The sequence below is a fragment of the Sapajus apella genome, unplaced genomic scaffold, assembly GCF_009761245.1.
Source record: "Sapajus apella isolate SASKATOON/1434 unplaced genomic scaffold, GSC_monkey_1.0 scaffold32, whole genome shotgun sequence".
Classification (NCBI taxonomy): Eukaryota; Metazoa; Chordata; class Mammalia; order Primates; family Cebidae; genus Sapajus; species Sapajus apella.
In genome coordinates, this window is record NW_022436972.1 from 4,997,373 (window position 1) to 5,020,219 (window position 22,847).

General features: G+C 38.7%; 1 protein-coding gene across 3 annotated transcripts in view; it reads left to right on the plus strand.

Annotated features, from left to right (window-relative positions):
* Positions 1-22,847, plus strand: part of B3GLCT (beta 3-glucosyltransferase) — a 112,405-nt gene that overhangs the window by 38,020 nt on the left and 51,538 nt on the right. For all 3 annotated transcript variants that reach the window (XM_032294421.1, XM_032294423.1, XM_032294424.1), the window contains 3 exons: positions 10,305-10,381; positions 10,850-10,961; positions 17,092-17,228. In XM_032294421.1, coding sequence (XP_032150312.1) covers positions 10,305-10,381; positions 10,850-10,961; positions 17,092-17,228 — 326 coding nt within the window. The remainder of the gene's footprint in view (positions 1-10,304; positions 10,382-10,849; positions 10,962-17,091; positions 17,229-22,847) is intronic.

The window sequence follows — 22,847 nt, forward strand, 5'->3', positions numbered from 1 at the left end:
TTTTTTTTTTTTTTTTTTTTTTTTTTTTTTAATGCCACATGTATGATTGAGTTGACTTTATTCCATGAATAGCACTTTAGAGATCCATGAATGGGGCCAGGTGTGGTGGTTCATGCCTGCACCTTGGGAGGCCTAGGCTGGCAGATCACCTGACCTGAGGAGTTTGAGACCAGCCTGGCCAACATGGCAAAACTCTGTCTATACAAAAATACACAACTTAGTGGGCAAGCTCCCTCTAATCCCAGCCACTTGGGATGCAGAGGCAGGAGAATTGCTTGGACCTGGGAGGCAGAGGAGGTTGTAGTGATCACTGCACGCCAGCCTGGGTGACTGAGCGATATTCCATCTAAAAAAAAAAAAAAAAAAAAAAGAAATCCAGGAATGGCTGACAGCTAACATAGGGTCTGTAGACAATACTTGGGGTGTAGTGATGAGATAACTTGACCTGTAACTACATGAAAATAGAGAAAGAAGATCAACTTCTGAGAGTTAAATGCTGAAATTCACAAAGCATAGGGAGGCAAAGTCACTTCAAAGAGGCAAGAGGGTTCTTCAGTTAAAACTTAACTGGAGTCTTTTTTTTGAGATGGAGATTTTCCGCTCTTGTTGCTGAGGCTGGAGTACAATGGTGCGATCTCAGCTCACTGCAACCTCCACCTTCTGGATTCAAGCGATTCTCCTGCCTCAGCCTCCCAAATAGCTGGGATTACAGGTACCCGATACCATGTCCGGCTGGGTTTTTTTTGTACTTTTAGTAGAGACGGAGTTTCACCGTGTTGGCCAGACTGGTCTCAAACCCCTGACTTGAGGTGATCCACCGACCTTGTCCTCCCAAAGCGCTGGGATTATAGGTGTGAGCCACCTCGCCCTGGAGGCTGTTTTAGGAAATGGACATGCTCTTGAGAAAGAACTGATGACTCCCTCAGCTATGAGAGCTGAGAAAGGGAAAAGCTAAGAGGCAGAAATCAGGGCATCCCAGTGCTGTGGTGGGAGCAGGCTGACCCTCAAAGGGGTGTCTCAGCAGCTTGGTGTGGCAGGTATGCACCGTGCCTCTAAGGGACAGGATGTCTGGGACCCTCATGTCACTTGGTACCCCAACTATGAAGGATGCAGGTTGCAGTTTTGGTTTCTTCATTGATTTGCCTACCATGAACATTCATAAACGTTGCTTGGTGAGGGAGAAGTCAGCAGTAAGTTTTATCATTTGAATATTTATCTGATAGCTCAAAATATATATTCCTCCCACAATACCAGATGTCTAGAACTGCTGTTTAGTCATTACTCTGTCAGGTTGCACTTGACTACAAAGTCTGCCAAAAAATTAAGGTGCAAAAATTTAGTGATTTCTGTGACTAGGCATCTGCTTCCAGCCATTCTCTTTGCTTAGGCAAGTCATTACCTATGCCTGTTTTGCCTCAAGGTGCTAAAATGCAGCCTTATTAAAAACACAAACATTTTTCATCATTAGAGTGTGAATATAAAAACAAGAAAGAACCTAAACTAACTTTTTATCTGATATTTAATACTGTATCTGGAGTTGTTAGTAGAAGAGTTAAGCCATTTCCCGTGTTTTCTAGAATAAAGGTCATTGTAAGTGGTCATTTCCATCTCCAGTTTTGAAGCTCATCATGCAGTTATCATGGCTCTAATGTTTATAATTATATGTTCTTTCCAATCTGTAACTTGACTGGCTTTATCAGATTCTAGTCTATGTACAGAGTAACATTCTAGGTTGCTCAGGCACAAAGGATTAGAAAGTAATTTAGAAAGTGTATTCTTGTTCTTATAAGGTAGATGGTAACTATTTCATAATATAAATGAGTATATCAGAAAGCAGAAATTACAAGTACCGAATCAGTGTTTTAAAGGAGTTACTCAATGGGCCAGGAACATCTGTAGTCCTACTTACTCAGGAGGCTGAGGCGGGAGGATTGTTTGAACCTAAGAGTTTAAGACCACCTTGGGCAACATAGCAATACCCCATCTCAAAAGAAAAAAATGTCTACTCAACAAATGTTAATTGGGCATCTATGGTTGTATTAGACACTTTTGAATGTAAAAAGACATCTGTAGACAATACATGGGGGCCTCAAGAATGACGATACATGTTTGAGGCTCTATAGTAATATGTAAAAAATGTGAGCTGACACTGTGCTAAGTAAAGCCTGAATGAGGGAAGACTTCTGTGAAATCAGGTAGGAAAGACAGGGAAAATTAGCTGGAGGACATGTTTAGAACATAGTTCTGGAAGATAAACACATGAATTGCCAGGAAGGTCTACTTTTGGGATGCCAAGTAGGAACTGGAATTTGTAAGGAACAGTTTGTGGGATGAGTAGAGTGTGTGTCGGGAGTAGAATGTGATCTTTTTAGATTGCAGGGAATGGAAAGGAGGGTTGGTGAGAGTGGGGATGGGGCTGATGACTGTGGCTTCGTAAACGCAGATCTGCACCTAGAAGAATACAGAGTTTGAAGAAGAGCTATTTTTTTCCCCTGGGTTTTTTTCTCCCTGTGTCACAGATGGAAGGGTAATGTGAAGTGATGAAGACTGACTATTTAAAGGGGTATGCAAACAAAAAGCAAAGTGGGGATGAGATAAGCAGAAACCTGTAAGGAGAGTTGGTATGATGATCTAATAAATCAGCTGCTTGAGTTTATTTTGTTCAAATGCCTTTTATGTGCACAGCATCTATGTCAACTATGATTTGACCTCTGTTTTTTTAACTTAAAATTCCTTCTTGGGTGGATATTTGTGTAAACATTATTATATTAAATATTTTGTTCATTACATGAAACAAGAGACCAAACAGCTTAGCCTCTGGAGGTGATGCTATTAAGTATCTTGAATTTATGCTGTGATGGAAAAGCTGTCACTGAGAGTCTTTTTGTTTTTTCCCCTCTAGAACCTGGGGTCTAGCCACCAAGGGCATCCGATGCTGAGATAATCTTTCCTACAGCTTCAAAAGCATAGTAACACCTGTATAACACCATTATTGTTCTCCAAAGGAACTTTACATAAGATTATATTAGAAGCAATGAAGGAGGGAAGATAAAGCATAATTGCATTGCTTTTAGTAGGTTCTAGTAAAGCAAGGATCCAGGCACCATTTGAAGACACTGAAGTGGAACTTTCACCTCACCACAAGGCCGGGGTCATGCTTGGCCAGGGAATCACTTTGGATGGGGACCAGGGAAGTAAGCCACTGTAGAAGGAATATTTGGGGAGAGGGGTAGGTTTCATATTGGGGGCAGAGGTTGGGAGGTCAGAGGTTGGGTTACATTTTCTGCATTAGACCAAATGGAGCTAACTTAGCTGCTTAGAGACCTCTATACTTTCTCCGCCCTGAACTATATAGCTTTTGAAGAGAACAGACACGTCTAATTTTGTAGCCTTTTTTGGTGAAACTATAAACCCTTTATTTAAAACCTGGCATAATCTCAACCTTACAAATTATATTTTTTCCTGCTGTTTGCAGAAAGTTTTGGAAATCATTATTTTCTTGAGAAGAGTTAGGCCCTTGCCTCATTAGTTAAAAAAAAAAAAAAAAAAAAAAACAGAACCTGATTTTCATTTGTTAAGCCAGGAGAGCTAGCAGAGCCTTTCATAGATTATTGTAAAGAAGCTTGAGAACGATGGCCTGGCGTTTTCTAATTTTAGAATTTTTTTTAATTGACGGAGATTGTGTGAATTACTTCATTAAAAGGTTGAGAGTCATGAGTGTGATTTATTACCTCAGCTTTTTGATGCTGTGTATCATTAAACTTTTGAGGTGAAAGTAGTTGGATGCTGAGTGGCTTACTAAAAGTTAATTTTATTTTTAGAAATTGATAGGTGTTAATTGTATTGTTTATTAAATTTGAGACTTTATTACATTGCTGTTGGATGCAAATTTATCAGTCCATTCATTGATTGAATACTTACTTTGGGCAAGGGTCTGGGCAGGATGCCCTAGGAGAAAATAGAATTTTTTTTTATATACACTTTTTCTCACTGAAATAACACTGTCCTTTTTCACATATACAACTAGCATTCTTAGAAACATCTTTTATACATGTGTCTTTATATAGAACTTCATGCATCACAGGAAATAGAACGTTGAGACCCAAGGCCAAGTTGCTCACCAGTAATGAAATCTTCACACTATTTGGAAGGCTGTGTCGTGACCATTTGTCTCTCTTTGGCTGCCCAGCATTTGAACCCCTTTGCTTCCTGCAGAAGTCTATACCCTGTGTCTGGGGGGAGCTGGGGCTTGTCCCATTAAGGGAGGCAGAGGCCAGGTGCTCAGGATTCCCGAGCTCAGGGGAGGGAGGACCTCCCTTCCAGCATGGCATGTTGGATGAGTGTGGAGCCGGGAACCTCAAGAAGCAGTTAGCTTTAGGGCTCCCTCACCTGGGGTGCCATTAGTGTCTAGTGGTGACAGTGGAGGCCAAATCCAAAGTCAGCACATGCAAATGTGCAGAGGAGGTGGGAGCTCCATGAGCATGGTGCCAGTGGTGTGTGATACCCAGCAGGGATGGCCTCTCTAGGGTGTAGGTCACTGTAAACTGTGCCATGCCCAGTGCCCATTGCTGGAAATGGTGCTTGCCCTCCAGGAGGCTTATTCTAGAGTGAGGAGCTGGTCATTCCACTGGTTGAATTACTGTATGATTCAGCACAAACATGACCCTCTGAGAACATAGGCAAGGAAAGCTGTGACCCCACATGGAAATGCCAGTAAAGGCTTTGTTATGGCATTTGAACTAAGCCTTGAAGAAATGTAGTATGAGTTTGGTAGACTCCTGTCTTGGGCAGCTTGAGGACTATCACTGAAGGAGACAGTACATTGTGAGTGTCACTGGGTATTAGGGAATGGATGAAGAAAAGAGGATGAGCTACTCTCAGCTAAGATGAGGAGTTCATTTTTGGAAAGGTAGAGTTTGAGGGATTAGTGAGACATCTAGTTTATAGGCCCAGGGTTTGGAGTAGAGAGAGTTGGAAACTATAATAGTTACTGTGGCTTTTATCGAGTGCTCATATTGATACACTATGCTATGCTGTTTTGAAGCATCGGCTCATTTAACTATGAATTAGTTGCTGTTATTTTCTTTTTGCAAAGAGGAAACTGAGGCTTAGAGAGATTAATCAAATAGTGGAGCCAGTCCTGTACCTCAGTTCTGAGGTGCTCCAAAGCCTATTCTCTCTGCCTTGCTGCCTCCTGACATACAGGTGGGGCCATGATCCCTTGTGTAGCAGACCAGTGTTGGTTGGTAAACAGTGTCCTGTTCGGCCTATCCCTTTACGTGGCTCTGTCCTTATGGCCTCTATCCCTGACATTACATTGTAGATTTATTTGCTTATTGCCTGTCTCCCTAATGAGACCATAAGATCTAAGAGGGTAGGGACTCTGCTTGTCTTATTACAGCTTGTTTATTGTGTTTTTAGAACAGTACCTGGTATGTAGTATTTGCTCAAAAAAATACTGCAAAATTGATGATGTTAATAGTTGTCACATGCTTACCACATGCCAAGTGCCTGGCATGTGTTAACTCACTTCCTCCCCAATGCTGTTGTCATCTCACATGAGAGAACGAGGTGACAGAGCCACAACTAGGAAAAGAAACTTGCCCAGGTTGCATGGCTCAGAAGAAGTAGAGCCAGGATTCAGAGGCAAGTACTTTGGCTCCAAAACTCAGGTCCTTAAATACTGAGGTTTACAGCCTTTTGTGAGTGATCAAATTACTAGTTAAAATAGATTTATATGAGCTATAAAATGGACTTAGTAATGCATTTCAAAGTAAATCATTCATAAAAATAAAAATTTCTAAACAATAAATATTTTTTCTTGTTAGGAAAGGACATTTAATGATTAAGACAGGTATCCAGAGGAATCTTCTCTTTTTTTGTAATATAGCCTCAGATTCCTGGAAGGTGTGTTATTATAACATCACATATAATCTGCTGGGGACCATAAATGAATACTGGATTTCTAAAGGCTAATAAATCTGTCTGATATATGTTGCAAATAGCATATTACACATCCCTATTATCCTCATAAGACCTACCTACCTCTTACAGAAGAAATTGTAACAATAAACAGATGTTAATTTTCACCATAATTTATTTGTTGGGTTCTAAAAGCTCAGTTCAGTGCCTCAGAATGATATAGTAGTTGGAATTTAGGTATACAGTTGAAATGGAAACAGTCTTAAAGGTTCAGTTTTTTAGAACCTTTGCCTAACACTGAACCAGTCTGCTGGCTGTTACTTTCTAATTTAGCATGTGGTCTGAATAATGAGACTGAACGAGACCATAAACTCATGTACTTCTAGTTTTAGAAGTTAAGGACAAATGACAAATACTGGCAAATAGTCTGTTGACAAGGGAAAGACCAGCAGCATGTAGTTTAATTGTTGAATTATTTCCACTCAGGCAGAAAAACTAAAATGGCTCAAAACCAAATCTGCTGAATAATTAAGGTTATTTATGATATTTTAAATATTCACCTATTTTAATCCACATTCAAAGGTTAGCTTTTTCATTCATACTATTAATATTTCTATATATAAATTTTTAATGATTTCCCCTCCATATTAAGAATAATGGCCCTTCTCCATTCTTAAAATATTGTGAGAATACTCAGCTGTGATATTGAAATCAAACCCCTTTCCCAAATGAGGACGATGAATATGTATAAGAACCAACTAATGAATTAGAATGTTGGTTTTAAATTTGTTTGCTCTTAGTAATTATTAACTGCTTTAAATATGAATTCATGCCTTGATAACAAATACGTTCCAAGGAAGTACCAACTGAAAGTTCAGTAGGCTTTCTGTCTTCAAAGTGATTGTGATTCCAGTGGATGCTGATAAAAGCAGACTTTGATTCAAAGGGATGACTAGAATTGACATAAAAGTTTAAATTACTGCAATCAACCTTTTTATTTTCTTGCCCTTTTCTGTCATTTATCCATATTTGATCATTTGTATTTTTAGCTCCTTTATGCTTGCCCCTGACGCGGCATTATCTCATTATCAAGAGAATTTTGAATTACCTTTTAGGTTTGAAATAGTAGCATGATTAGGCATCACTTAGATTGACGACAGTTGTTGCATGCGTGAATGCCTTTACTATATCTTTATTCCAGACAGCTCTTGGTAATGTGGATATAATATTTTCTTATTTTCCCCTTGAATTTTAATTTGAAAACTATTTTTTAGTTATTCATCCAGTTACTTATTTAAAAACTTGCTTTGGGCCGGGCACGGTGGCTCACGCTTGTAATCCCAGCACTTTGGGAGGCCGAGGCGGGTGGATCACGAGGTCAAGAGATCGAGACCATCCTGGTTAACATGGTGAAACCCCGTCTCTACTAAAAATACAAAAAATTAGCTGGGCATGGTGGCGCGTGCCTGTAATCCCAGCTACTCAGGAGGCTGAGGCAGGAGAATTGCCTGAACCCAGGAGGCGGAGGTTGCGGTGAGCCGAGATCGCGCCATTGCACTCCAGCCTGGGTAACAAGAGCGAAACTCTGTCTCAAAAAAAAAAAAACAAACAAACTTGCTTTGAGTCTGGGCATGGTGTAATCCATAATTACAGGCTCATGCTTGTAATCCCAGTACTTTGGGAGCTGAGGCGGGTGGATCACCTGAGGTCAGGAGTTCGAGACCAGCCTGGCCAACATGGTAAAACCCCATCTGTACTAACAATACAAAAATTAGCCAGGTGTGGTGGTGCATGCTTGTAATCCCAGCTCCTCAGGAAGGAGAGGCAGAAGAATCGTTTGAACCCAGGAGGTGGAAGTTGCAGCGAGCCAAGATTGCACCATTGCACTCCAGCCTGGGTGACAAGAGCAAAACTCCATCTCTAAAAATAAAAATAAAAATAAAAGCTTACTTTGAATCTAAAATGGTAGCATTTAGTGACACTGCCTTTAAGGAGGTCTAAATCTTGTGACAGATGGGACATAAATTATTATAATCCTAAGTGGTAGGAACTGAGATAATATCATTTGCTAAAAAATTTTATTGCAACCTTTTGGATAATTACCTTTAAGGTGCTACTACATCTAAGTGTATTATTATGTCTGTTTGGGTCTCTGTGTGCATTCGCATATATGTATGTGTGTGTATGTATGTATATGACAAGAATAAAATCTCTTGGGCATTTTTGGGGATTAGTAGATTAAGATTTATTTATAATTAAGATGACCTTGGCTTACTCAAGAGTTAATCAAGAGCAGGTCTCTGAGTGCCAAGGTAGCACCTACTTTGTATTTTTGAGTACTCACCTTTGGAGAGCGTTATTAACAAGGCATGCTAGCTTTTGAAATGTTGTTATTTGGAGATATAGAGGGACAGAAAATTTGTCTGATCTTGTGTTCACAAACTGAAGCAAATATGAAATCTAGTATATGATTTAGTAAGCAAATGTAATGGAGCTATCAATGAATTTAATCTACTGATAATCCATAGAGTTTATTTCAGTCTAGGATGTGATTCCTTGTTTGCACTACCTACACCTTTGCCTGCCACATTTTTAGTGTTGTGGCAGAGTTATTCATAAGTTTGTCTTCTAATCTCTGCCAGGAAAGTGCCCTTGTAGCCTTTCTGCTGAGGTTACTGTTTAGGCATCTAAGGAAACCTTTTCTCAGTTAATAGCTGTTGATATTACTTTATATATATATCCTATAATTAGGAAGTATAATACTTGTTTGGAAGTAAATTTTTGAGGTGCATTCATTTTCCTTCAATTTTTAAAAAACTTAGCTATGTTTTATTTACATCGAAGGATTTTTAAAGCATGTATCTCATTATTCTATCATCTTGACACAAATATTTTCACTTTCTGGTTCCTCTAGTCTATTCATCTAGGATTTTGTTTTATTCTTGGAATCATGTCTTTTTCTATTAAACATAAAGACATTTCCATTGTTATAAAGCTTTCATCATCATTTTAGTTGATGCATAATAACTCATTACTGCTTTCTTTTATGTAAAACTTTTAAAAGTATTTGCTATATTTCTTTTCTTGTCTAGCTCACATTTGCATTTACCCATAATTCTAAAGTTTTATGCAAATAGTAACGTTATTAGTTTCTTTACACATGATTTTTTGCTCTTATGTAATCGTTCATGAATATATATATTTGCTGGAATTTTAAAAAGACAATAAAAATTACTGCATAATTCAGAAGCAATGGTAGGAAGGCCCTGAATTATTTATATTGCGTAACTGCTAATTCAGTCTTAAGGTGTACTCTTTCTTCTAACATACCACATTGTTTGTTTGATTTAACCTTTGATTGCTGTTTTTTGCATTTTATATTTGTACATGGAAGTTGAATACTATATAAAATAAATAAATGAGGTTTACTTGAAATTTAATTCCAAGGATTTATATTAAAGACTGTTGTGTTCTTCATAATAAATATCTATGAATTTTAAGACTGCTGTGGAACCCACAGTCCAGTAATATTTCAGATATTTAGGCACTTAAATTCTTTTGTCTGTAATGGCTACTAGGAATATAGTTTTATAGCTAGTATAAAACACAGGATATAATAAAGTTTGTTGGGGGAGGAGGTTTAAGCATATCAGATACGAAATTTTTGACTTTTGGCTTTTGTAACAACTTGAAATATAGCAAATAGTGTTTTATTTCAAAGCTTACACTTGTAGCCTTAAAAATCTCTCTTTATATATGTGTATATAATTTATGTAAGTGCAGTTGTGCCTTATTTCTGAGTTTTAGTGCCTCCTATGCTTATAAATTTACCAATTCCATTATTATGCTATTCTATTATTGCCTGAATAATTTAAGGATTATATTTCTAGACCAAAACTTTTTGTTATCAGAGTGTTTTAATGTGTTTAGGGAACTTCAAAAAGTAATTTTTGCACATGAGGTAGATCAGATATTGTATCCTCCAGTTTAGCCAAAAGGTTTTTCTTTTAACATGTTCCATATGTATATAAAATAAAAAACTGCTTCTGTGCCTTTGAATTATCCCTCACTACTTCCCCCAGGCTCTTCCCTTCAAGTCACCTTTACAGATTTCAGGTTGGCTCTGAGTCAAGGAAGACCCTCCTTGTAGGTCTTGAGCCCTATTTGAGTGCGTGGGTGGTGCAGAGGTTGCACGGATTCAGCCAAAATACTTCATTTCCAGTAGCTCCTGGAGAAAATGAGGAAAAAAAAAGTGGTGTGAAGAGTACCATGTCAGGGCTGTAGAAATAGCTGCATTTTAAGCCAAACCTTTTCTTCTCTTTTTAAACTTTTTTTGGAGTGGTCAATTCATATTTATCTTCTTTGATCATTGTTTTTTTCAGGAGCTCCCCAGTGTCCTCCTCCTTCATCAGCTAGCTAAACAAGAAGGTGCATGGACCATACTTCCATTATTACCGCAGTACGTTTAACTCACAATGTGTGAATGACTGACATTCCAACCTGAACACTTTTATGCCCCTAGTCTTTTTATTAAGAGAGTGTGGTTTTCCTCAGTCAGTAAGTGAAGTAAATTTGAGTTTTACTTTTTATGATTAATACCTTAATCAAATTTATTGATGATTGGTTCTTAATCATGAATAGCTTTTGTTTTTATATGTGCTTTCTCTTAAAAGATAAAATGCTTGAAGTTGATATTTGAAAGTTATTTATCCCCTGAACTAATGTTGTTATGGAGATAATTAAGAACTCTGACTGTTTTATAAACCATTAGCATCTGGCTTTTCTATAAGCTGAAGAAAAATATAGAGGGAAGAAACTAGGTATGCCATTCTGTGTACCCTGCATTCATTTCCTACTGACCAGTTTTAAACCTTATTATTAACTCATTTTACAGAAGTGATTACTGAAACTTGTTTCTTTTTGTCAGCTTTTCGGTAACATATAGCAGAAATTCATCATGGATTTTCTTCTGTGAAGAAGAGACAAGAATACAGGTTCTAAAACTCTTGGAAACTCTCAGAAGATATGACTCCTCTAAGGTGAATATAACTTCAATACCAGTTCTTATTTTGGGGGACAGTGTTTCAAAGGAGATTTAATTTTGATTAAGAGGCTTTTGAATCTAATAAAAAACCACTGAGTTTAAAATGAAAAAGAATGAAACATTGTTGAATGTCTGGAAGATATGTTAAATAATTCTCTTTGAAATTTGTAGCTTATAGAGGGACATAGCTTATAACAAGCCATTTTAAATGAAAAAAAATCTGTTAATATATGTGTTGGCAGTTTCAGAGTTGAAAACTATACCTTGAAGTTCAGAAACTGCTTATCGTAGTAATAAACTTAAGTTGGCTATTTCTTCTTATCAGACACAGTGACCATATTTTAGATAGAAAAATTATTTTGAATGCCAGCTGTATACTGAGCACTGTGGATGGCAGAGGCTAGAACAAAACAGATAACAATTCTGACCACGTGGGTGGCACAAAATAGCAGGGAAAACAGACCCTTAGAGAAGCAGTTATGGTTAGAAGCAAAACATCTCTAATAAAGACGACGAGGGTGCTGTTAGAGACATGTAACAGGGGCATGGAATCTAACCTAGGAGGGTTAGGACAGGAAGTGACATTCAATCTGAGTTCTGTAGGATGAGTAGGAGTTAGCAAGAGAGAAAGAGGGTCTGCAGGCAGAAGGAACACTATTTGAGAAAGAATGGGGGTGAGAAGGGATGTATCTTAAACCAGAGGAACTCAGTGAAGTCCACTACAGTACTGCTTTTACATTTTCAAATCTTATTTTTATTTTGCACAGATTAGCAACTGGATCTTGTTTGCCTTGAAATCCCTAGCCCTGAGCAGAGTGTTTAACATTTAGTAGGTGTTCAGTGAATATTTGTCAATGACTTTATAACCCTGTAGTAATCAGTTTTGCTGCTGGGCTATGTTCAAAGGCTCCTTAGGTTTAGAGAGCTGCCTTGGAAATGTGTCAAAAGTAAATGGAGCTCATTCAGATCTCTTTCAGAGGAAAGAAGCCCAGGTTACAACCTGATCACTTTTTGGAATTCTTTAAACTTGAGATAAGCAGAGTTGGGCCCTTTCTGGTCCCAGCGGAAACCTGTCCCACCTACCTTCAGATGCTCACTCCTGAGATGAATCAGATGTAATGAGCTCATGGGGAATAAAAGGCAAGCTTCTGGGTGCTGCTTGGTTTGTTGATGTAGATGTCAAACACTGGACAACAGTGATCGTTAGATTAATTTCTCCAAACACTGGAAAGTCTGTTACTATGATAGAAACCACTGCTTTTGATGATCTTTAAATACTGGAAAGATTCATTATGATTTTTCTTCATGCTTTTGATTTCTGGGAAGCTTTAGATATAATTGGATGAGAAGGTCATTGGGTTAAAAAAATAATTCCTTCAAAGGAAAGAAATATGAACGTGTCTCATCCAGTCTTTTCCAATGACATTAACCAGCATCTGTGTACTTTTTGCCAGGTTTTATGTAAACCATTTGTTAGGCTTTTATGTTTCCTTTTGGCTTGAGAAAAACTCCCAAATCTTTCTTAGGATGTAGGAGTTTTAACCTCCTCCTAGTGTTCATTTCACCTGGAGATTATTTTTCCATTATCCATAGCTCTAATTCTGTACAGGAGATGGTGACTCACTTTGCTTTTTAATGAAAATTGGGATGACAAATTTAAAAGTTCAAAGCAAGTTCATGAAAAGCAAGTACAGAACAGAGGCAAAAGGAGACGTTTTCCCCCTCTTTTCTGAACTCTGCCATATGAAAAAAAATATCTAGGATGCTTTATTTCTTTTGAAACTAACAGTAAGAAATGATAAAGATTATATAATGTTGAAGTTGGCTGAAACCACTGTGATTTTTTTTCTCCCCACCATTTGAAACTCAGGAAAAAAGTATGAAGCAAACCTGGCTTTGATATTTATACAAATAAGCTTTGTGTACATTAAAATAATTATGTAATGTATTAGGGTATAAGGCATTTTGTTTGATTCTGATGTTTTTCCTTCATCTTTCAATCATTCTTACTAATACGAAAAGGTATACTGTCGTAACGTATTTTAAATGTAAAACTTTAACTTGTATTAAAGTAATCTTTGTTAAATTACCTTCCTCAGTGATTTATATAAATTTTTCATGTTGTTTGAAGTCTTTGCTTTGTAACCACAGTATGCTTTTAATATATGTGTATTTGATGAAGTATGTTGACTTTAAATTTATTTTTTGAGACAGAGTCTCACTCTGTCACCCAGGCTGGAGTGCAGTGGTGCAATCTCTGCTCACTGCAACTTCTACCTCCCAGGTTCAAGTGATTCTCATGCCTCAGCCTCCCAAATAGGTGGGACTACAGTCATGCACCACCAGACCCGACTAATTTTTGTATTTTTAGTAGAGATGGGATTTTGTCATGTTGGCCAGTCTGGTATTGAACTCCTGGCCTTGAGTGATCCACCTGCCTTGGCCTCCCAAAGTGCTGGGATTGATTACAGGTGGGAGCCACCTCACCTGGCCTAAATGCATTTTTAATAGAAATAAAACATAGGTGCTTGTAAAAAGTAATTCTAAGATACTAGTGGAACACTGAGTTATTTTAAGGTTCTTTTTGATTATAATTGTCCTTTTAATGAAATCATTAAGAAAGTCATTAATAAAGATTAGGGGAGTGGCTCTTTCCATAGATTCTATAATAATTTTTTAAAGTAGTTTATAACCCACCCAAAAATGTTGAAAAACAGTCATATACTCTACAGTTGAACACTGCAATTAGGAGATAAGCCATAACATGTTTTGCATAAAACTATTCGGAACCAGAGGTTTTAATAGGGAAAGGTTTTAATAGTGAAAGATTTGTAAGAAAGTTTCCAAAATGTACTGGATGTTTATTTTCTTTATACAAGCTATATTGGCATGGTATGTAAAATATGGTGATTTTCATATGGGTTTAGTTGCTTGATAAACCACTTGATAAAGAGCTTTATTATTGATTTTTTAAAAAAGGTTGAATTTTCATCTCAAGCTGAGGTCATTTGTCTTGGCCGTTACAGGGTATTACTCTTACCCAGTAATGACTTCATATATCCATAGGCAAAGTGTCAAGAAGAAAGTCATATGGATCTGTGAATCTAAATATATAGTTTTAGTGTTAGATTTAAAAATTAATAGCTGTCACATATGTTCAGTTATGACCTTTGCTGAACTGAGGAAAACTAGAACTCTGGCAGGTATTTGCAACACAACCACAAGCAGAATAAGGCTCTTAAGAAATACCTAAGAGTGCTCATGTATGATATCTTCTTGATTTTATATTCTGATAAACAATAGAGAATAAGGTGGTCTTGGTTGGATTAGAGAGAAAATGTGTAAAACTTTTAGAACTCAGGGTACTTGATTCAAATTGTATGCTCTAGTTTCTTCAGTAGAGGAGAGTTGCTTTTTAAACCTCTCCTGGACTTGCTATATTCATTTGACAAGAAGTTATTGAGCATCTATTACATGTTAGGTGTATTGGAGATATAGCAGTGAACAAACTGGACAACATCCCTGCCTATAAGGAGGTGGTATTCTTGTTTCAGGGAAAAAAAGCAATAAAGAAAAATGCAAATAAATGTATAATGTGTCAGATGGTACAAGTGCCATGGAGAAGAATAAAGCAGAATAAGGGAGTAAGGGATGTATTGGGAATGGGCTTACCTGTCCATAATAGGGTATTCAATGAATACCTCACTTACCAGCTCACATTTGAACAGAGCAGAGGAACTGAGGGAGTCAGCCATGTACTCTCTACTCTTATGTCAAGCTGCCTACTTCATTCCTTTGCTTACCTAACAGGAACCTAAAACTCGAAATGTTCAAAACTGAACTCTCAATGCCTTTCTAAACCTCTTACATCTTCAGTCTTCCTCATCCAGAAATGGCATTACTGTCTCTCCACTTGCTCATATTAAAAACCCAAGGCTTTAGATTGGTTCATTTTTTTCTTCAAACAGTGTTACCATTATGTGCCTATGTGTGATTTTATTTGCCCTCACTGGAGTTTATAGAGCTTCTTGAGTCTAGAACTTGATGACATTTGTTAGTTTTGGAAAATTCCAAGCCTGCATTCTTCAAATATTGCTTCAGTTCCATTCTGTCTATCCTTGGTTTCCAGTGTTGTACATTTCATCCCTTTCCCTGTCTCATATTGCCATAAGCTCTTTTCTCTATTGTCCTTCCTTTATTTTTCTTGTAACAGTCTGGATATTTTTTACCGACTTGCTTTCCAGACTTAAATCTGGAAAGATTTAACTTCCCAGTTAAATCTTCTCTGCTATTATGCTTAATATTCTTTTGAATTACTAACTTTAGTTCTTGCATTATTAAGTTTTAGATTTTTCATTTGGCTCTTGTTTATAAATTCCAGTTCTTTGGTGCAATTGAAAAGAAAAATTTTTATGCTTAAAAAACATGTTAACCATAGCTATTTAAAAGTCTTATTTGATAACTGCAAAATCTGTCTCATCTGTGCATCTCTTTTTGTTTTTCACTTTTCTGGTTTGGTCTTGTTTCTTTCTCTGCCTGATATTTTTGACTAAATCTCAGGTGTTTTATGTGAAAAATTAAGAACGCTATAGATGATAGGACTTCCTACATATAGAAGGATGTAATCTTCTGGATTGTAGACCTTGTTTGGATAGGTCTGTTTGTAGACTGCCCTTACTCCAGAGCCCTTTTGTCCTGGCAGAGTCTGAACTCCAACCTTGGTCTCCCAGCACTACAGTATTGCTGAAGGCTTTGTTCAGCTTTGTAGCCTCTCCACTGCTGCTTTCTGCTTGGTTCTTATTTTTTCCTTCGGTTTTTGTGCAGCTTAGGTCATTGAGGGAAATGTGCATGCAGCATCTTGGGACCCCCTTACATCTCTACTCTCAATGTCTCCAGCTCCAGCTTCTTCTGTCTCTTTAGTCTGGTGAGGTTACAAAATCTCCTAGCTGCTGCTTTGGCTGTGTGCTATTTGTAGTTCTAGGAATCAGCAAATTCCTTGAGGAAAAGAGGAGGCCAATATGCGGCTTCCATGGATGGCTTTCTAATTCTGGGATCTTAGCCCTTTATGTCCTACCTGCCTTTGTTTTTTTCTGATGGCTTCGATCATTTGCTTTATGTCATTTCTCCAGCTTTTATACTTGTTCTCAGCAGGAGAGTAGATGTGATCCAGATTATGCTATTGGGGTTAGAAGTGGAAGTCTTTTGTTACGCTTAGAATAAAGTCTGTGCTCCTTTCCTCTGGCACATAAAACTCACCCTGGTCGGCCTTTTGCCTGTCTCTTTTGTACCTTATTCCCACCCCCAGTAGCTCCAGCCACACTGGATTTCTTTTTTCATTGACTATATCAAACATTTTCCCAACTTAGGTACTTTGCATTAAGTCCTTCGATGGATCTTCCTCAGATTTTTCCATAGAGCTGGCTCTTTGATACTATTTCATCTCAGTTCGCTACTGAGGATGAACAAAATGCTAGTCATCATTATATGGCTAACAGATTTTTGCATGGAGCCAGCTCCTTGATATTTTCCTTTCAGTTGGTTACATCATACGAGATTTCCCTGTCTTTTCAGGGCAGCTCCTAGTCACCCTGATTTATTTTCATCATAGCACAACTACCTGAAGTTATTTTATTTACTTGCTTAATTTCCATTTCTCCACTGTAGGGTAAGTGTGTTCCTGCCTGGTGTGTGGTAGATTCTCAGTAAAAATCCTTTGAACAAATAAATAAATAAATAATCACTGATTCTGAAAGGAATTTTTCCAATTATTGTTTGAAAACCTCAGTAAGGTATAAGGGTATACTATTTTCTCTGCCCTAATAGTCTTTTTATGTGGAATATTCTATAAAATACCACTTTTACACATTTATGGTATAATGATGACTAATGTTTTGTTCATCCTGATGATCAGATCTTGAACTACGTTCTATATACAGAGCTTTGTTATATTCATTATCATACTAGTGTTAATTATATTTTTGTTCACATTCTCTAGAGTTACTTCATTTGTGCTAATAACTCATTATCACCCAAAATATTTAATTATCTAAAACTAATAGTACAACTTTGTATTGGTCTTACATGAAATGATTGTTTTTAAGGTGACTTGTATCTTTATTTAACAGGAATGGTTTTTAGGAAAAGCATTACATGATGAAGAATCTACAATAATTCACCATTATGCCTTTTCCGAGAATCCTACAGTTTTTAAGTATCCAGACTTTGCTGCAGGCTGGGCCTTAAGTATTCCACTTGTAAACAAGTAAGAATTTATTGGACTTTTTTGTGGGGGGGTGAGAGGGGTGTGCATTCAACTTTAATTTCATTGAGTACTGTAACTGATGGATCTCAGGATCTCAAATGAGTTTTTCAGCCAGAGGCAGTGTGTGGTAAGACCTGGAAAAGGAGCCAGATGCCTGAGGGTTTCTGCTTCAGCTCTGTCATTTACTAGACCCTTCAGATAAATCATTCAACCTCTCTGTACTTCTTGCTCATCCACAAAATAATAAGTTGTGAGACTAAGGGAGAGCACAGAAGTGCTGTGAGAACCATGCACATGGAAGCATCGTTACCATTGTTAAGGGATCTACTTAGCTATAGATGTAACTTTGATTACCGCCAAGAAAATGAATCAGTACCATGCTGGGGTTGAGAGTTGATGACTCGTCATGTGCATGGCTATGCATACTTAAACACAGCCCAGGCAGGAGGGACAGCTGGTGGAAGGTGCTATAGGTATACCTAGGTATTTGTGTGCGTAGTCACAGTGGTGCTCTGTTAGATGTGGAAAGTGAAGATAGTTAAATTGTAATTCAGGAGATATGATTGTTGACAGACCCTTTAGATTACTTATATGTTTTTCTTCTCCAGGGAATGGAAAGCTGATAAAGCACTTGTGGCTTTCATATCTTTAGAGATGAAAGACTTTCTATCATTAAGTGTCCTGTTTCTAGGATTTGGAGTCTTTTAAATCTTTTTAGCCCATTGTGGATATACAGGGTAGTACATACCTTGTCATTCATGGCTGGCCAAAACTTCTTGACTATTCCTTTTACATTTGAAAGTTCTCTGTAGTGTGATGCCCTCCTTTCCAGTGTAGAATCCAAACAACAACAAAACCTCCTGTGCGTCCTAGCCTTCTTTGCTAGGAAGGAAGCAGCCGTATGTTGTAGGTTCCATCAAGTAAATGTGTTATGTTCGTGTTTATATTTTTGGGAACTGAATTGTGTGGGGAAGGAGACAGAGCATGGGGGGACATTTGAATTGAGATTCGTGGCAGAGGGAGAGTCATTTGTGGGTTGCCAGCAGCTTCCTGATGATGGCAGAGTCTGCAGCTCTTAAGCTGCCCATTTCTGTGGTACAAATCAGGGGGTTCTTGGAATCTCACCTTAGAGTCTTTTACTCAGACTTTCCAGTAATTCCATGAGCCGCCTGTATGCTTTAATAAATGTACGTTATGCTTTAGCCACAGTGGATTATTTTTGTTTCCAGTTAAGATCCTTGACTCACGTACTCAGTCCTGGGACTGCTAGGCATTGATGCCCTTCCCCTGGCCCCTAGCAAGCATGCCTAAGAGCATCTGCACAGTTTTCCTCCCTCTGTTCTTAGAAGGGTCAAGGAGGAAGGGGAGTGAAGACCAGAAGAAGTAGTGGTTGTTGCCTTCTCACCCTCTACTGGTCTGCCTGGTTCTGTGCTCTGCAGGGAAGAGGGGAATATGTTCTGCTCTTCAGCAGCCTTGGGTCATATTTCTTCTCAAATTAAATACACTTTGGTTTGCTACTGCTTGAGGACCAGGAGCTCCCAGGACACTCTTTTCCCACAGTGTCCAGCAGCCTTATGTTGGGGCCTGTTCAGCTACCTTTGTTGAGTCTGGACTCTTAATGAATAGAAGCTGTGACCTGAACTTAGTAGGCTGAGCCACTGTCCCTTCTCCCTTCTTCATGTATTCTTCTCATCCTCCACCACAGGAGGCTTCCTCTAGCCTTCCTTGTTCTGTCTCCAGTTTGTTTTACAGTATGGAAAGATTTGGTGTGACTTCTTTGTGGGAGAAGTCCCAACCCCTGCATAAGCCTGTTTCTCTCCCATTTCCTGTATGCTATGGAAGTCCCTTGAGAGAGGAACGAACACAGCTATAGCCTTCTCTGTAAAGTGCTGTGAGTGCGGCAGGTGTTTCTTCCTCCAGGACTAAAGAGGAAACCAGTGGACCCAGGAACAGCTGTATGGCAAGCAGGGAGCGTAATCCTTTCCCTGAAGGCCAGGTGAGCTCTTTTCTTCATCACTGCCTTCTGATCCAGGAGGCCTCTCATCTTGAAGGCAAATCCTATAGTCTAGAGTTTTACCTCCCTTCTTCCCATCACAATTTCCTATCTTCCTGTAGCAAGACTTTCTTGGAGACCTCTTGATGCTGAATTCAATTAAGTTTTTGTTGAATTAGGTGTTAGAAGTAACTATTTATTCTTGCTTCCTTTGACTGTCTTAACCAGGTGCAGATGGATGGAAGTGATTCTGTTTGAATACATTTTTGACTTCTGGCATCCCTGTGTAGGGCAGTTCAGCTCAACTCTTATTGGCTGACATGCTGGCATTAAGTATAACCTGTTTGAGGAAACCTCTGTCCCCTGCTTCACTGCTCATAAGTGTAGCAGTACCCAGAGCACTGGCCGGTTCTGCTGGCTCTGGCTAGTGCTCACCTCATTACTATCCCATGCTCACCACATGACTAGCTTCTGGGGACTTGTGAACCAGGGTTGCAGGTTGCGCACTAGCCAAGATGTTAGCCTTGTTAAGGGGCGAATTTATGTTACGGATTATCTGGCATTTTGCAAGGTAGTCCCACAGGAGACCACACACAGGTCCATGAATCCCTTCCCTGTTGTGTTTGTGAGATCATTGAACACATCTGTTGACAAGGCAAGGCAGCCAGTGCAGCTTCCGTAGATAGCTCTCTTTCTAGTCAAGTTTAACAGTATTTAGGGGAGAGAACTGAGGGCCTCATCACTGCAGCAGGGTGTGTAGGTATCTTAGTCTCTTTGCGCTGCTACAAGAAAATGCCATAAACCAGGGAGCTTATAAACGACGACAGTTTATTTCTCACAGATCTGGAGGCCAAAGTCCAAGATCAAGGCACCGGCAGATTCAGTGTCTCATGAGGGCTGGCTTTCTGGTTCCTTTCCTTCTTGTTGTGGCCCCTCATGTGGCAGAAAGGGTGAGGGGTCTTTTTTATAGTGGTGCAGTCCCATTCATGAGAGTTCCTCCCCATGGCCTCATCACCTGCCAAAGGCCCTGCCTCCTAATAACATCACCTTGAGGGGCAGGACTTAGGCCTATGAATTCGAGAGGGAACATAAACATTCAGACCATAGCAATGGGGAACTATGACTAAGGGAATTAAGGCCAAGAGGTTAATCTTTTTCACAGAGCTCAGGAAATTCCCAGCACTTCTCTGTGACTCCAATATGAGAGCGTAGTGAGGTACCAAATAGCCTTCTGCATGGTGTGTCATCTGCTTGTCACAATGCTGAACAGTGACCAACAAACTGTAGAATAGTTCATTAATATCCAGCAAAAACAAAGCAAAATAAATGTGCAGACTCTACCATGGTGCCATATTTAAAATTCTAGTTATCTTAGATCATATTTCCTTTCCTTCTGATGCCAGCAAGTAATCAAGCAAATAAAATGATATAACCCATCTGGCATAGCTGCTATCTTGTGATCAAGATATATCTTAAAATGGCTTTCTGGTGGGGATTCTTATTTATTCTTCAAGAAATTGGTATTATACTTAGGACTAAAGGAAGGATAAAGTATCCATTAGCCCCAGCAACTGCAACATTGGTTCTTCCTAGCGGTTTTTTTTTTTTTTTTTCCAATTCAAAGCTAATGTGCTGACTGTTTCTTCCTATTATTAGCATCTACATCATTTAGCATGCTTTGGATGCAAGTAATAGGAAGCAACTCAAACTGGATTAAGGAAATACTATTGCTATAATTGGGGTGAGGTCTATGGTTGGTTGAACCAGCAGTTTATCAGTATCATTGAGGACCTACGCTCAGCCTAGAGAACACAGAATCCATTTATCCTAAATCTGGTTCCTCTGGTGGTTTCAAAACAATAAGGGCTACATATTTCCTATTTATATCCGATAGTAAATAGCCTGTTCCCGACCATGAATGGTAAGTCCTATCCTCAGTCTGGTTGGGCTAACTGCACATGCGTTCTAATCCCCAGACTATTAACAGTTGCTAGGGAATTTCATTGAATATTCTGGCTAGCCCAGAGTAATCAATCTCTGACTCTGGAGGCTGTTTAATTGTTGGGCTCAATATTAATTAAAACCAGAATTTGTTTAGGAAGAATGAAGGAGAAACTCTGTATTGTACAGACAACCAACAGTACCAGTCCAGGAATGTCAGTTCCCTGTGTGTCCTTTCCTTGACTTTATGTCCCACATTGTAGGTAGGGCAACAACTTACAGTTACTTAAGTATTTCTTCTGCCTTAGTCTCCAGGACAACTGGTTACCTAAAGATATTTCATAAGACATATTTTCTTAAGTTGGTTCCCACCAAAATTTTATTTGACCTAGCAATTCCACATCAGTGAGTTTTGAGTTCACACTGCCTAATATTTCTTGGCAATCCATGCATTTGATCAATTAAAACTATTGTTTTAGTTTTTAGATTTTTGGAGAAATTTTCATTAACTTCCAATAAGGTGATTTCTTCAAATATATGTTGTTAGAAGACACTGTTAACTGATTTTCTCCATTGTTTTTTCACCAGCAAACTGTATCTAGATTTCCCTCAGCAGGTTGCTCTGTTGACTGATTCACAAGTGGGACTGAAAACGTCAGCTAGGAGTTTTCCTGGTGTTGCGTTGAGAGGGCCTTCAGTCATTTGCACATCTGTAGCTTAGGTGGTTTTGTCATTAGAACTGTGCTATTGGGGCCATGACTTAATACCCTCTAAAAATTAGGAAAGCTAAGTACCAAATGTGATATATGCCGGGAATTGAACATTTATTGGGGAAACGTTTCATCCGAGTAACTGGAATTTCTGGCTTTCATTGGTTTTTTGGTGGTGTTGGTTACTGAAACTGACATTGGGAAAACCCTGTTACCTTGCTTGGTGTATAGAAAAATGAAACCCAGTTACTACAACTAGGTATTGCCTTTTTAGTTAGTTGGTCATCCTGCACACTCTTAGAACTTGAACGTGTTTGCAAGGTGACTGGGTGACTGACATAGACCTGAGGTGGCACGTGAGGCTAACTCCTCCACTAGAAGGCTGTGATACCGAGGTAAACATGACTTGGTTATGGTATACTCTGTGGGTTGCAAGAGATTGCCACTGAAAGATAGTCATGTACATATTCATTTGTCCTCTCATTAGTCTGTCTCTGTCTCAGAAAATTTTTTTTCTTTTTTTTCCTTTTTTTTTTTTTTTTTTTTTTTTTGAGATGGATCCTTGCTCTGTCACCCAGAATGGAATGCAGTGGCAGGAAATCTTGGCTCATTGCAACCTCTGCTTCCCACATTCAAGCAATTCTCCTGCTCCAGCCTCCCAAGTAGCTGGGATTACAGGTGTGCACCACCATGCTCAGCTAATTTTTGTATTTTTAGTAGAGATGGGGTTTTGCCATGTTGGCCAGGCTGGTCTTGAACTCCTGACCTCAGGTGATCCACCTGCCTTGGCCTCCCAAAGTGCTAGGATTACAGGCGTGAGCCACTGCACCCGGCCCTGTCTCAGAAATTCTGTCAGTGGTTTTTACTTTTTCTCCTTCTGAGGTTTCTGTCAACGAAAAATAATTTTCAAGGATTCAATGAGAAAGAAACTTGAAAAGTCAAAAAAATGGAGAGCATGTTTAAGGTAATAATACT